Source organism: Poecilia reticulata, chromosome 1 (genome assembly GCF_904066995.2).
Source record: "Poecilia reticulata chromosome 1, P_reticulata-male-v2, whole genome shotgun sequence".
NCBI classification, from domain to species: Eukaryota; Metazoa; Chordata; class Actinopteri; order Cyprinodontiformes; family Poeciliidae; genus Poecilia; species Poecilia reticulata.
In genome coordinates, this window is record NC_088830.1 from 20,245,807 (window position 1) to 20,261,899 (window position 16,093).

General features: G+C 42.0%; 1 protein-coding gene across 3 annotated transcripts in view; it reads left to right on the forward strand.

The window, feature by feature from the left end:
• Positions 1–16,093, forward strand: part of dlc1 (DLC1 Rho GTPase activating protein) — a 76,571-nt gene that overhangs the window by 57,670 nt on the left and 2,808 nt on the right. For all 3 annotated transcript variants that reach the window (XM_017306348.2, XM_008413543.3, XM_008413551.3), the window contains 10 exons: positions 580–651; positions 2,197–2,278; positions 3,655–3,718; positions 6,292–7,940; positions 8,425–8,604; positions 10,508–10,667; positions 11,564–11,771; positions 12,164–12,380; positions 13,601–13,715; positions 15,092–15,307. In XM_017306348.2, the coding sequence (XP_017161837.2) occupies positions 580–651; positions 2,197–2,278; positions 3,655–3,718; positions 6,292–7,940; positions 8,425–8,604; positions 10,508–10,667; positions 11,564–11,771; positions 12,164–12,380; positions 13,601–13,715; positions 15,092–15,307 (2,963 nt within the window). The remainder of the gene's footprint in view (positions 1–579; positions 652–2,196; positions 2,279–3,654; positions 3,719–6,291; positions 7,941–8,424; positions 8,605–10,507; positions 10,668–11,563; positions 11,772–12,163; positions 12,381–13,600; positions 13,716–15,091; positions 15,308–16,093) is intronic.

A 16,093-nucleotide genomic window follows, 5' to 3' on the forward strand; every position in this document is an offset into this window, starting at 1 on the left:
CAGGAGTCCCTGATTGCAAAGACTTGAGAGGGTGTTAATGCAATTTCTTTGAATGAAGCATTGAGCTCCAGCATTAGGAGCTTGTAAAGGGAGACTGATTAGGAGAATAATCACAAGTCAGAGAGTTCACATCACCTGGTAGCACATTACACCAAATACTAAACTTTAGCATGTGACTTTATTCTATAAATGAAATTCTGACCTATGAGATTCAGATTTAGACTTGGTTTGCCTATTTGATCAGTAAGATATTTTCATACAGACTTAGTTACTTCCTTGCATCTTTTGTAGACATCTTTATACCTTACACTTTTTAACCTTTTTCACATTGTTAAGATAAAAGTCAATGTTGTCTTTCTACAACAGGGGTTTTCTTGTTGGGAATAAGGTGTCCAGCTCAACCAGTGCTTCTAAGATCATAAAATCTATGAAAACTACCTCACCAGTTTCTCGCTTCTCTCACATTTCACAAGTAATATTTGGAGTTAGTTCATCATTTTCAGTATATTATTTGTTTTATCTTTAGTGTTTTCCACATTGTGACATTGGTTCTATATCATTCCTGTCTTTGTTGTTTAGAAATCGAAGCCAAAGAGGCCTGCACCTGGCTCCGAGCTGCAGGATTCCCACAGTACGCCCAGCTTTATGAAGGTAACAAACGCCACGGGACACTTCAAACACACAGAGCATGTGTAATGGATTTTTACAAGGGATGAAATTACATTTCAGAGGTATTCTAATTCACAGTACTTTTACTTCTTTCTTTGGCATCTCAATAAATCATTTTCAATGCTGTGCTGGAAAAGTATGACCTAAAATTGCAGACGTTTTAAAGTCACAGCTTTGGTAAGCCTTGTTTTTTCTTGATTGGGATAACCAGTCAATCCTTAGCTCAGTGTTTTCTTTTATTTAGTACAGCACATGTGCTGTACAAAATACACACACACACACACGCACACACCCCCACACGCACAGACACACATACACATCCTTCCACATGTTCTTTGTTTGAAATACAAAAGGTCAGCATTCACATATGCATCTATGCGTGCACACACACTTTGCATAGTATAACATTCCTTCTCTGTGTTTCCTAGCAGCAGTGAAAAGAAGGAATTCCATCCATACATTAGTTTGCTCCACATTTCCAACATATTACGTACAGTTACTGTTGAAAACCAAAACTTCTCTGCTAAACATGCGCCCCAACACTGGCTCTGCTTGAGCTTTAAAATACGCGCTGACCAAAGTATATCTAACAGTTCATGTAACATGCCATTTGCCCTTATGTAATTACAGAATGATGACAGAAGGGTTAAGCTATGCTTGTCAGCGGGTCGCTGCAAGTTTCCACCTAACCGTGAAAGGTTTTCCTATTAGAGTTGAATGGCTATTGTGTTTCTGTGCAGCTGTTGGTAACCCTTTATGCATTAATTAACAGAAGAAAGGGGTCGATTTCAGGGTACAATCTGCTCATATCTTTCTGTCATCTTCACTTAACAGGGAATAGCAGTGCTCACCAAGCAGGAGTCATTTTCCGCTTGGATTATCTATAGATGGATCTGTGCTGTCGTGACTATTGCCCCTCTAAAGATAAACAGACAGATAGAGCATCTTCAGTCAGCTCTAGTCGGTTAAAGATTGTGGTCTTAAATGTCTGGCGTTTTCTTAGCATCGTTGCCCTGAGGGGTGTGGATCCAAGATTCTTATTACGGTCAACACATTCCATCTTCAGCATCGTCAGAGTCCTTCGATCCTCAGCATTCCAGTCATGACCCAAAAAAAAAAAAAAAAAAAATCTTAGTTATTTTAGCTTTAAGGCATGGTGCTAACCCTTCAGCCAGATACTGCTCAGCTGAAGAGGCAGTCCTGTTGTAGGAGAGCAGAGAAGGAAGTAGCAGCGATGGAGTACCTATTGTCATTGTTCAATCAGTCCCCTGTTCTTTCACCCCTGAGCTCCACATCCCCCCTGCCTGCATGGCCTGAAAGCTGCAGCTGTGTTTGTTTGGTCGGCTAAGACGGCATTTCCTTTTTTAGCTTTTCATCAAGGTTGAGTGGGGGTGTGGGAGTAGCTAGGTGTTTGAGCAGGTGGGCGTCTTTGGGATGGTAACTCTAGTTTTATCTGAGCATGCCGTTTGAATCAGGAGCACAAAATGCCAACACTAACCTAACCCCTGCCTCTTGTGTTTCTTTCAGATTCCCAGTTTCCCATCGACATATCGTCAGTCACTAGAGACCATGACTTCCTTGATCGAGACGCTATTGAGGCTCTCTGCAGGTGAGATAACAACTCCTACCCAACCTTTACTTTTGATGGCATGTGCTCTTTTTTTACTTTTAAGTGGTATTTTGTTTTGACCCTGATGCAAAAATCTAAAGCAGACAACTTCAAAAGGCCTTGAAACGTTTCTGATTAGATTAAGGAAGTGTGAGATAAGAATGAGATACCCAGTGTTTTTCTTTTGTATGTTCACACCATACAGTTATTTCACTCCTGCTGGATATGAGGGTGATGTAAAGAGTCTTAGAATTTGGCATTGTTCTAACATCATTGTGGTAGTAAAAGTTTCTCGTAGGGGTGCCCTGATCTGATTTGAGGATTTGTTGAAGGGAATTGTGGAATTATCAGTCTAACACTCTTGAATTAAACTTGATGTTCCTTTTCGTGTTCTGTCTGTAATGTTCTTGTTAACGCTATCCTCTCATTTTTAAGGCAGCAAATATAATTTTCACATATTGTTAAACAATCTACTAAGTGATTTTCATGCCTTCCAATGGCGTTCAGAATAGAAAGTAGTTTGTATTAGTTTACACAATGTTAGGTTATACAGTGCTCTCTGCTCTGCACAGATATCTCCGGCTCTCTATGGGATTCCTCCATATTTACACTTTAGATCTTCTACTTCTGGCTTTTCAACGGGAACGGAGGCTGTTGAACATGAATTGGTTTAGATGCCAAACCCAGCATTAAAATTTTACCATCACTTATGATTGAATTAAGATTTCACATACATCCATGCCATGGATTTTTATCTGACTGGGATTCAGTTTAGGCAGTTGCAGTGGCATTCACAGTGAAAGACAACTTTTATCTCTGTCGTATTAATTAAGTCATTGGAGTGGGGGTAATGGTTCTTTAATAGAGTTAGCCACTTAATCGAATTCCAACTCTTGTTCATAAAATCCAGAAGGTGTCCATCTGGACGCTATCATCTTAGCATCTCTTCTCTTGGAAGGCTTTCAGCCCCACCCTCTACCTCATAGCTATCCTTCAGTTGCCATCACTTCATCTCTCCGTTGTTACATGATATGCTCTAAGAGCTCACAAGAAAGAGGACCTCAACCCCACCACCCTTCTTCCCTTCTCCAGGTGGCAGCAGGGATAAGCTTTCGATCCCCTCCCCACATTTTCTCCTCCACTCTAGCAGATTTCACTGCTTATCGGGCTCTTCCCGTTGTTCCAGGGGATTATCCTTCTGCAGCTCATTAGCCAGACTGGTGGCACCCCACCTTCCTCTGTGTGTCTTGTTCTTCCACTTGCTCAGTTTTTCCTCCTTTCTCCTTTCCTTCTGGTGGAGTTTTGTTTTTTAGCGGAGGTCAAGGAGCTTTAACTTTTAAAGCCTGCTTATTTTGAACATGTGTTTGTACTTGCAGGAGGTTGAACACTCTCAACAAGTGCGCTCTAATGAGACTGGAGATCTCTCCACAAAGAAAGAGGGTAAGTGCACATGCATACACTTGCAGTTGTTTGTATTAAAAAGAAAAACAACCTTTCTGACAACTTCTTCAGAAACACAATTGAATTTCCCCACCTCAACTGTCAGATTGACCACTGGACACCGGGTGGAGTTATGTTTCCTCTCATAATCTTTAAAAAGGCAAATACTGAAAGTATTTGTACATCAAGATAGCAAGGACCCTTGGGTCAGGGAGAGGAACATCAAGTGGTTGCAATCACCTGGATCTCCCCCTTGCATATTTTTGGGAGATTTGCAGATTTTTTTAATATCTTCTGCATTGTAACAAGCAAGCACCAAAAAAAAAAAAAAGATAAAAAATGTCTGCAACACTCAACAAATTCCTTCGCCTGAGCTTTTGACCTCTGCAACTTTTTCATATGGCCTCATTTTTGCTACTCTTGTTAATGCTACCTTTGGTTTGTCTAAACAACCAAGTCTCAGTAGATATAAAAATGCCCCATATTTTTGAAAATTATAAAATATTTATATATTTAATATTTATATTTTTAGATGATTGGTACAAGAGTGCCCTGTGAGATGAATGCAGTGATTTGTACTGGATTTGTTGGTTTCAGAGGAAAGGAAACAAATCCTCACATTTTAGATTTTCATTGGTAAAACATTTGACATTTTTATAATTTCCTTTCTCTTCATAGTTATGCACACATAAGTGTTAGTCTGTAAAGTAAAATCCTAACAAAATGAATTAAAAAGTCTTTGGTTTATGGTCAAAAATGTGAAGAAAAGAAATTAAAGATTTATAAATACTTTTGCAAGACAGTCTCACGCTTGTTCTATGAGTCTTTTGAGAACTGCAAACTTGTGATATTGATGACAACCCACATATTTTCCACTCTAGATTTTATGGCTCGTATAGCGTCAAATCTGTAAAAGGTCAGTCTTAAACAACACAATTTTCAGCTCAAACATATTGACTGAGACAGTGACACTTTGTGACAGTAATTACCCAGTTTGAAATCAACCATAACTCCCTCACAGCCTGAAGGGCTGCATAGTAACATCCTTGTTCGGTGGGTGGTGGTATTCATTAGGATGACCCTCCCTGTGTCACCTTTCATTTCAGGAGTCAACAGACGTAGAGGAGTCAAAGAGGCAAATAACCTCTTTGACTCCTCTACTCTTATGAGACACTGCACCCCCCCCCACTCCTCCCCAGAATACTTAGGAATGCATTGATCTCTTCATGTCTTCGCATTCCCTGTCCCTTCAGAATCACCACCCCGTCTCTCGTTCTTTGTGGTGTTTTTTTTTTCTTGTGTTGAATTATTGAGAAAATAAATAATTTTCACTTTACAACTTCAAAAGTGGTCGATGGTCCAGCAGATGCTTCGGTGGCTCGAGGGTTTGTGGATAAGATATCTGCAAAACTTTGACAAATGGCTTCAGCTCGGCAGAGCAGTCGGTGCTTTTTGTGTGCAGCAAATGAAACGCGACGGTTTTCTCACATGCTCACTCGAGCACAATTATGATTTTTTTTTAATTATTTGAAATTGTGTAACCTAACTGTTCACAGATGTATAGTTCGGGTGAATTGTACCATTTTGTATTTGGATACCTACTTTAGATGTTTCCTGACTTTGGACCAATGTTAGAAGAATGATTTGGTTCCCAATTTTTGAATTGATGTTCGGTTGAACGCTGGAAGCTGTTTATGTTTAACCCTTAGCTGACAACTTTCTTGGTGTTTTCATATGAAGAAGTCACCACAATAGTTCAAAATCAGCTAATTCCAGATCCGTTGATTTGGTTATTAAAATTTAAATGTAAAGTCAACAAACACTCTTACCATACATGGTTTGTGACATCACTGAATAGGGTATATATTTTCCTAAGACAAATTAAGGCGCATAAGGTCATCAAAGCTGAAAATAAAGCTAGGTTTGAGCTTTTAACCCAAGTAAAAGACCAAATCTGTCTGTATTTTAGTGTTTTATATTTTGAATTAGTGTAGATAAGTCCGTCTCTGTCTGATGATGATTGGGTGGGGGTGGTGACCCCAGTCTGGCTGGCTGCATTGCGAGCTATGGGGGTCATAATGGAATTTCCTGAACGCCCTTCAGGGTCTGCGATAGATTAACCAAACTGGGGGGTTACATTTTTTGGACTTGGTGCTTTTATATTAATTGGAGCTCAGTAAAGGCAGCTGCCTTCATAGGGTAATGTATATGTCTGTCAATCAATCTGGAGACGAGAGAAATGAGCTTACTCTAAGCTTAGACTGAGGTAATTTTGTCCGAATTTGTTTCCGTATTATGTCACTGGCTTTTGATAAATCCTCTGACATTTTGCAAAGGATCCTGTGTTATGACAGAATTTTTCAGCTATTGTACATAATTATATGCCATGTAAGTTAAAATTAGAACAATTCTGGAAAAAGGAGTCATAACTCCAAGGAGCTTCCTGGATTGCAGTGAGGAATGTTGTGAAAGAAGTGGAGAATGTTCCTAACTATTCCTCTCCCTCCCACCGCCCTCCCCTCCCATGTTCCCGCTTCCTCCCTCTCTTGTCCCCTCCTTCGCTTCCTATTTAGAGTGAGGACTCAGATGAGGATGAGCCTTGTGCCATCAGTGGCCGCTGGACATTCCAGCGGGACAGCAAGCGATGGTCCAGGATGGAAGAGCTGGAGGTTTTCTCCAACTTCCCAACGGATGCCGTCCAAACCTCCTTTCCTAAAGACCAAGTACCCCAGAAGGGTAAGCTGACTCTGCGTGAAGGGAACAGTTCAGAGAGCGTGCTGACTGATGTCAGTGAGCAGCCTGAAGTCAGTTCCATCCATAGCAGTGGGAGTGGAGGAAGAAGAGAGGAAAAGATCCATGGTGCTGCCTCGATAAATGAAGTGGTACCTGCTGGTGCCACACGGGCTAGCTCAGTAGCCAGCATGTGTTCATCCTCAGGCACCGGGGGATCAGCAGGTCAAAATGAGGATTCTCTGTCTGATGGGTTGCCACCATCGCCCCTGGAGACCCTCAGACACTTCACCTTCGATGTCAAAGCAGGAACAGTAGGAGGAAGTCTTGATCGAGAAGGTGACGGTGGCAAAAGCACTCGTTCAAGAGCTAAAAGCTTCCTCAAGAGGATGGAGAGTTTGCGACTACGCAGCAGTACCTCTTCCAAGAGAAAAAAGAAAGGGAGCGTGGTCGGAGGGAAAATAGAAATTAGCGGCCCCGTCATCAAACAAGGCTTTGACGACGACAAACTGAGGAGGCTGAATTGCGTGGACATCTCAAGCATCAATCTCAATCACCACTGCAGTGCTGCTCAGACCATGACTCTCAACCGGAACCGCTCTGTATCGTACTCCACTCAGACCAGCAACGGGAGCACTGGAAGCACTGGGAGCAGTCAGTCTGAAGCCAGCAGTGGCAGCGCAGTGAGCACACCGAGTCCGGTGACTCGGGCTCGCAGCCACAGCACAGCAGCAGGTTCCAGCAAGAGAGGAGGAATGTATCTGGAGGGCTTTGATCCCTTCAGCCTCCTCCAGCAAGAGTTGAGTCGTCAGCCGCCACAGCCCAAATCAGCGCCACCCATCCCCTGCCAGGCCAGTGAAGGGATGTCCATCAATGAGCAGAACCGCAGGAATAACTGCAGTGCTCAAGATAAAAGCAGAGAAGAAGAAGTAGAAGAAGATGAGGAGGAGGATGTAGAAGGGGGCATGATCTTCTTCTATTTGCCTGAAGGCCACAAGCCTGGAACCTTCCCCAAAGCCCTTCAGGATGGGAGTTTGCGCAACAACAATGGAAATGACAATGGGAACTCAGTGATCCTCAGGGGACGGCAAAGCAGGCGTCAGCGTCGCGCCTCGTCAGGTTCAGTCGACAGCCGGCTTAGCTTTTACGACAACGTCCCCTACGCCGAAAAAGAGGAGGGAGAGGATGAGGAGGGAGACGAACACAAACTAGAGGAGGTACTCCAACATGTCACCGGCTTCGTCAATGCCTGGTCAGAGGCTGTGGCCGGTGAGGAGGAGGAGGAAGAAGAGGATGAAGAGGAAGAGGGAGATTCTGACTCTGCGTTGGACTCAGCATCGCCGTGCCCCTCCTCACCTCTGCAGAACAGGCTGGAAGAGACGGAGAACGGAAGTGACCAGGACAGCACAGGAAACCCCTTGGGCGACGTCGAGGATGGGATGAGGGAGAGAAGAGATTCAGGCGTGGGAGCGTCTCTTACTCGAACCAGCAGGTCAGTAAAAACAAGCTAAACTTTCCTCCTACTCGGGCTTTAAGACTACTAAAGAACTGTTTTCTCAGCATTTGGTCTTCATTCATGAACGCTAAGTTACCTACAAGCAAAGAATATTCTAAATGAACTTGCCAGTAAGCGATAAACAGAAGAACAGGCTGAGACTTCTCCTCTTACATGATGGTGCTAGGTTCTCAGGAATGCCTCCTTGTCTCCATGGAGACTGTTTCTACACTCTCAGGAATTTACCAGCAGAATTACTCTTGGTTTCTTTTAGGTAATCTCTTGATTGCTGTACGCATACGTCTTCGTAATCCCTACATAGATCACTCGACCACACACAGTATTTGGACACTCTGTGTTGTTTTTAACATTCCTGTACACACGAAAGCATGACACAGGTCCCAGGGGGTTAACTGCTCTTTCTGTTAATCATCGTTCCTCCTCTTGAGTTCTCAATCTGTGCCTTCCTCTTCCTCTCCAGACCACAGAAGCTCCGCTGGCCAAGCTTCCAGAACTCCCACCGTCCCAGCTTGGCCTCGGCTCAGCTCCAGATCAGCTGCCAGTCTGTGCTGCAGATGAATCTGCTGCAGAAACTCTCTCTACTGCAGCTCACTGCTCTCCTGGAGAAGCACACTCCAACAAACAAGCATGGCTTCAGTTGGTGAGTGGTTGGACTTAGAGTTTATGCCCTTTAAAGCAGTCTTAAGTTGTTTGCCCTTAGGCTGCAACTGGTCACATTTGGTCTTATAAGTTACCCCTCCAACCCTCATCCCCCTCTCAAAGCCCCAAAACATAATCCATTCAACCAAGCACTACCCTTCAGTTCCACCCGCCTCCCAGTGCAGTCCATCTGCAAGTTGTTGTATGGTACTGTGACGGCTGTCCACAGAGGTTGGGTTTCACATTCTTTTCCCAGGCTCATAATTGCTGGGAAGGGGTGCACATTGTCTTCTTTTTAACGGTGCAATTATGGCTGTTCACACGCAAGGTGCTGTGCTGAAGGCACGAAAGAGCTGCCCCCTTCTTAACTTATCATTTCAAAAACACCCTTTAAGCCAGCAGCCTGAGCCACTTTATTTCAAAATTATTCCCTCTCACCCATTGTCCTTAATATGTGTAACAACTGGTTACGGTTTTCCCCCAGGCTCCAACCTATAATGCAAATTAAAATTTTGCCCTGGAAAGTCATAATAAACCTGAAAAATAACAGAAAATTGCAGATACACCAATTTTGTAAATGGTTTTTCATCTTCAGTTCATGCAAAACTGAAACTGAGTACAGCCTCAGCCTATTCTAATATCGCTTGAACAGCATTCAACACACTTTTCACTTGCCCTTCTCCTAAGAAAGGTCCTTATTTGTATTATTAACAAGTGTAATGTCAAAACAGGATTTTAAAACAAAAGAAAATTATTATCTAATTTCAAAACAGGATGAAAGCTCAGAATAAAATATGTTCAACCTTCTTGCTATCTACCAATGACTTGCTCTCTCTCACCACCTTACAGCATAAAAGTGTCACATGGCAAAGTATAACACTTTGAAAATATTGTTTTTCCTTTAAATAGCTTCATAAATCTCTGATCTTATTAAACTCTTTTTTTCAGTTCACTGATAATGAAGATGGCTAAATTCCAGTTTCTTCCAATAACAACATCCACACCGAAGAATGTGGTGACAAATACTCACAGGCGTATTTGTCACTGTTGAATCTGAAAATCAAGCAGCTTCAGTCATCCGATAAATTCCCATTAAGTCTTAACAGAAAAGCAGTAGGTTCCATGGGGCCCTTACAATGTGTGCAAATGGACTTGGGGTAGTTTTCAAGTTTTCTGATCAACTAGTAGCAAATAGAATATTTTTTCTTATGTTTTTCTCTCGCTCAGCGCCTTTCTTGCTCTGAAAACAGAAGGCATCTTGACAGTCATATGACAGATCACGGTCTTTCTGAAAGACAGGGTCTGATTGTTGGTCCCTTGTACATATTCAGAATTCCATCCATGATCATAAAATGCTTCTTTTTCTTCATTTTTCCCAAACTGGGGTTCTCAGAAGTACTCCAGAGTCTTGTGAGCTGCTCTTACAAAGACGCATTTGTCCCAAGTCATGCACAGAGGCACTCTGCTAAACACACTCACACCCATACAGAAAAAAAATCTATAAATCTGTGGGCAGGTTTGTGTGAAACGGGATGGTGGTGACAGCAGCTTTTGTGGTTTTTGTCGTGTTGGCCAACAGTGGCCTTGTCAGTGAACATTCAAAGAAATTAACAGGTGCTAAAGATTGTCCACAGTAAATTTGTGGTGTCTCCCTTCAAATCCCATCTTTTGTTTTTGGTTTGTTCTCTCCTCGTTTTCCTGGCAACAAATATCTACAGGCATGCTGTAGATATTACGTTAAACAGGCATGCTTTTTAGTTTATTTCCGTAGAAATTGGATTAGTTTTCTGATTTAGTTTCTTTTTTTTTTTTGGTAGAGGCCTTTTACCTCAAGTCTCGAGCAAAAATATGACCTGCTTGAAGAATACAGCTACATTCTTTTCTTTTGTGTATTTGTGTTACAGGGCTGTGCCAAAGTTTATGAAGCGAATCAAAGTGCGGGACTACAAAGACCGGAACGTGTTCAGTGTGCCGCTCCAAGTCATCGTCCAGCGAACCGGCCAGCCACTTCCTCAGGGAATTCAGCAGGCCATGCGCTATTTACGCAATCAGTGTCTTGACCAGGTAACTCTAATTGCCCAGATGGTCACATGTAAAAAGATTAGCACAAATTGTATCATGTGTTTGTTCCTACACATCTGGTAAATCAAACCTCCATTCAATTCCATTCTTACACCCCAAACATATGGTGACTTGAAAAAGTATCCGTAATCTTGTGTAATGTTACGAAATGTGAACAAGTTCAAGGGGTATGATAACTTTAGCAAGGCACTATGAATGCTGTTTCGTTTCCCTTAGCAAAGTGTGTCTGTGCATTCATACGTACAGAATGGGCGTATGTGGAGAAAATAGCTGGTAAAGCAGCACAAAAATAGAGAGAAGAAGGATTGCTTTCTTCTCAAATAGGACAAGGCGCCTCTGTTCAGAGATGGTGAACGCTGGTGGAAAATATTCTGCCTGGACGTTTAGTCCCCATTTTCCTCCCCAAGCGCCTCTTCGTACTGCCCAAAAAAAGGCCTCTGATGAGGTCCTACACAGTGTGTTGTACAAGAATGCACACTGGGTGTCATGGGAGCTTCGTTGAAATACAGTCAACAATCTCTGTTATGATGTAACTCCAATTAACTGTAAGCCCTTAATGTGTGGATGAGTCAAGAATGTTCTTTTTTCTTTCCAAAACAAATTAATGATTCAAAAGATGTGAGGCATGGATCGTTGGGAAAACATTTATTCTTACCGCAGCGGGTAAGGAATTTGGACGTCAATGTTTCTTTGTATTTTCTTACCTTTTGAACGTCTTCATAATTTTTTTTTCACATTATATCGAGCTTCAGCATAGTTGTGAGTTCAGCCCTCTTTGCTTCTGTGCCCTTAAAGAAACTCCAGTGCAACCAGGAAGGGGGGGGGTATCCTTTCAAGATATATGCTGAATGTATGATGATCCTCCATCTTCCTCCCAGGTTGGCCTTTTCAGGAAATCTGGAGTTAAATCTCGCATACAAGCTCTTCGCCAAATGAACGAGGCAAACGGCGCAGATGGTGGAGGGGCCAACTACGAGGGCCAGTCGGCCTATGACGTCGCCGACATGCTGAAGCAGTATTTCAGAGATTTGCCTGAACCGCTGCTCACAAGCAAGCTGTCTGAGACCTTCCTGCAGATTTATCAATGTAAGGAAACAAAAAAAGACGAAGGTAGCTTTACCTCGCATAACAATATGTTTTTGCTTCTGCAGATACTTATCATCTTGTGTATAATTCTGTATAGCATGAGGATCCTATAGTGTTTAATCCCTACCCTTTCACAAAGTGTTTCAAAAAGAAACACTTTGACGGAGTCCTGTCCAAAAAAAGATATATTATGAACATCCTGTGTCTTGCGTAAAACACCAATTTCAGGCCCCAGCCATTGCTTATACTCTGCCAACGAAGTGGCTCCTTACACAATATCCTTATTGGATTAACCAATTTCTGCATAAAAAGATGACATGATGCTGCATGACGGCGGATAATTGTATTAGCAAGCAGCCATGACAAACGCCGCCTTCTCTTCCTCCCCGCAGACATGCCCAAGGAGCTCCGTCTTCAGGCGACCCGCGCAGCCGTGCTGCTGCTGCCGGATGAGAACCGGGAGGCGCTGCGCACCCTGCTGTGCCTGCTCTGCGACGTGACGGCGAGCGTGGCGGAGAACCAGATGACGCCCACCAACCTGGCTGTGTGTCTGGCGCCGTCGCTCTTCCACCTCAACACTCTCCGCCGCAAAGAGAGCTCCTCTCCCAGGTGTGCGAGTGTGAGCAGTCTGGAATAGAAAAACTAGCCAGTCAGTTTAAAAATCTGATCTGTAATTAAGATTTATTCTCTAAAAGGATGAAAATCTGTTATTCATCCCCAATGCGCAGTATACTGTGTTAAAGGTTGTATCTGGTTCAGGCAGAAAATTGGACAAGCCACAACAATTACAAAGAGACAAAGGACAGAGAAGAAGAAAGAGGTGGGGGTGGGGAACTAGGGTACCGACAATGAAAGTGACAAAGCACATAAAAAGTTGTGCGTTATCATGCTGTGGTCTCATTTGCCCTAGAGATGCACCAATTAATCATCCACATGTCAGAGTCGGCCAGTTATCAGCTTTGATCAGTGATTGGTAGATCTAACACATAAAAAGGAGTTTTGTACTTTTTTAAAAATGTTTTTAAACAAACTTATTCCATCTTTTTTCATCTATAAAACCCAAAACCAGCGTGGCGGCCTTGGATAAACTTTGTTTTATATTAATAAAAATCAGGCAGAGTTTAGGGCGCATGCTTTGAGGCATGAATGAAAATAATCATGAAATTCTTTCATTTTTATGCAGAGTAAGACATCTATCTTCAATCAATGAATTATTGTTTTTCTGAAAAAAACATAGACTGAACCTTAAAGAAAGCTAAAAATATGCTGGAAAAGCCGTATGAGTGCCTCTCTACATTTACCTTGAGGTTCACTAATGGAAAGATTGTGACTATAAATACTGTCCATGCAGTTGATGCATCTGATGCAGATCCTGTATTACACTGGTGAAAGACATTCCAGTGACCTGTTCAGGCCTCCTCCTGTCTGCTGTTTTGCAGCTAGAGTAACACACTGAGATGAAATATCTCAACAGACTCATTTTCAACTCTTTTGATAGTTGCGTGGATGTTGGTAGGGAGCTTGTTGATTGTGATTGACATGATCTGTCTCTTTTTTTCCCCCTTTTTATATTACATAACATGAAGCATCCTGGATATTTCAAAAACAGGAAGAGGTCAGTCCAGGGAAACAAAAGGGTAGGATGTTGTAGATGGAGGGCAGAGATGGAAGGAAACAGAAAAGGTTACATCTTAACCTACTTAGACAGACATTGTTCCACATATAGGAATTGTTTGTGAGGGGTTCATCGGCTCTGTACCGTTTGACCTTTTGTTTCCACTCTGTCATGATGAATAAATCTTCTCTCTTTCTCTTTTGGCTTGTGACAGGGTGATGAACCGGAAGCAGATGCTGGGAAAACCTGACCAGAGGGACCTGAATGAGAACCTGGCTGCCACGCATGGACTGGCACACATGATCCAGGAGTGCAGGAAGCTTTTCAGGGTCAGTTCTCAAACGCAGTAGGAAATAAACTTGCTCTTTACGGTAGATTGAAGCATAAAGTTGTTTTGATTTCAGTTCCACCTCACTCCGCCTCGTCACTTTCCAGAGAACTATGAAGTGTTTTTCTCCTATCTTTATTAACTTTATTAGCATTCACGTACTTAAAGTGTGCCTAACCAGTCAACTTAAATCACTGTTTTGCATGGCCTAATTTTTAACATGAAAATATTTTACAGCTTTATCTTTTCCAAAACCTTTTATTCATTTTTTTTTTTATTGAACTAATTTTAGCTGCTATTATGGAATTATAGTGAATTTATTAATGATGCAAACATGAAGTTTTTTATTTTATTTTATATATATTTTGCTGCCAGCTTAGCAACTATCAAAAAAAAATGTTTTTAGTTTTTAGAAAGCGAATCCAACTGACGTCCCGAGTCTTCAGACTGCAAGTCTACGTCAGATCCAAAGTCTTTGTTTTTATGGCTTATGTGCGACTTGACCCTGAGTTGCTGATTGAGTCGTTGTCACGTGCTTTTTGTCCATACATTTGTCATGTAAACACACTGCCACTTATATAACTCAACTTTGCAATTCTCATGAATGTTGTGCAAGCAGCACTGTGACAAATGTCTCCGACTCACTCCATCCTGCACAATTTACTTTGTCTTCAGTTTATCCTTACACAATTATTTGTACAGCACATACCAGTGAGCACTGTGTGTTCCCTGTACAAGGTGTACTAAATAATATTTTTTATTTTTTTTATGAAACCTGCTCTATCTTGCAGCTTTACCTCAGCTTTATATGTAAAATCTGAAGGGGAACGCACTTTGACTTATTACTGTCATTTAAACCTTGATTAGATTGTGGACAAACTTCCTGCCCTCCCATTGTGCTCATATCCAGTGAGTAAACCCAATAAAGCCCTTAAATGATATTTGATTAGATTTGCATTTCCTCAGGAGGAAGCAGGGGTGAAATTAACATATATTTATCTTGATCTGAGCTAGTCTTTCAGAGGATCTTTGACATATACATTGTCAGGATTCAATTTAAGGAGGAAAGAAATAAACAACAAGGAATGAGCCGCAGAAGCCTAAACATATAAATTAATCAAATCCTGCTTTTATGATTCATCCGTATCCAAGGAGAACTTAATAGTTTCTGATAAACCAGGGAGATAGTTGTGATAAGGGAGACCTTAGAGAGTTTTAGCTAATCACTTTTTTTTCCAAATCTGTAAAACCAGATAAAACTGCTGTAAAATCTTTTTTTTTTTTTTCCGCACAAAGAAAAAAAAAAGATTGGTGAAGCAGCATTTATTGCTACCTCACGGTTTGTAACGCCCTGACCTGCTGGATTCTTCCTTCCAGATCCCTGAAGAGATGAACCGCTGCAGAAACTCGTACCTGGAGCAGGCTCTGCTGCCGCAGCGCTTCGAGGAGCTGGCTGGTGAAGAGGCCGGGCAGGAGGGCTACAGAGCCTGTCTCCAGGACAGCCTGGACCTGCTTCTGAAGGAGGCAAAAGACAAGTTCAAAGGTTATGACAGCTGCTCCACGCCTGAGCACGCAGAGCTGGCCTGCAGGAAGGTAAGTCCACCTCAAGTAAACTCCCGGCTGATGAAATTCATTTAAAAAAAAATTTTTTAAAAAGGAAATATGAGTTAGTCTGTCTGTGGTATGTAAACAAGCTGCCATCTCCGTTTCCTGTCATCTTCATGTTCGACTCGCGTTTTTTAAATAGTGAGTGGAAAAACAGCAGTTAGGGTTTCCTGTCTAGAAAGGCATCCGTGTGAAAACGGCTGCGCTCTTGGCATCTCTCTCCCATCCCTTCTGCTCTGGACTCTCTCCCAGAATGACATCAGCTTCATCTCGCAACACACACAAACACAACTTCTCCATTCTCCCAGGCCTACATTTCCTGTGCTGAACGTGCTTAAAGACTTGGACAGAGTTATCTTTTCTCCTGTGTGAAAGTCACAGCGGCCATGTTTTACCTTCAGATGGGACAACAAAGCAGCTGACGTACCATAATGAGTTCATTTTCAAATACCCTGGAGTGTTCTGTAAAATTTAAGTTGGAGTTTTATTCTGAACCACAAACTTTAATTTGTTTTGAAGAGGCTTTTTGTGATTGACTAACTCAAAGTCGCACAAAATGGAGACATGAAAGGAAAATGATCCAGGGTTTTCAAAATGTGGTGTCCATTTATACGTATTCCTTTTCACTCTTGATATATTCTCCAAACACTTTTTGGATTTTTAATTTTAAAAGAAAATGGAGACCACTGACCACATAAAAAACACATAAAATACAAAATAACATATTTAGTAGATTGTGGCTATAACAGGACAATAATTTTAACTGATGAATAT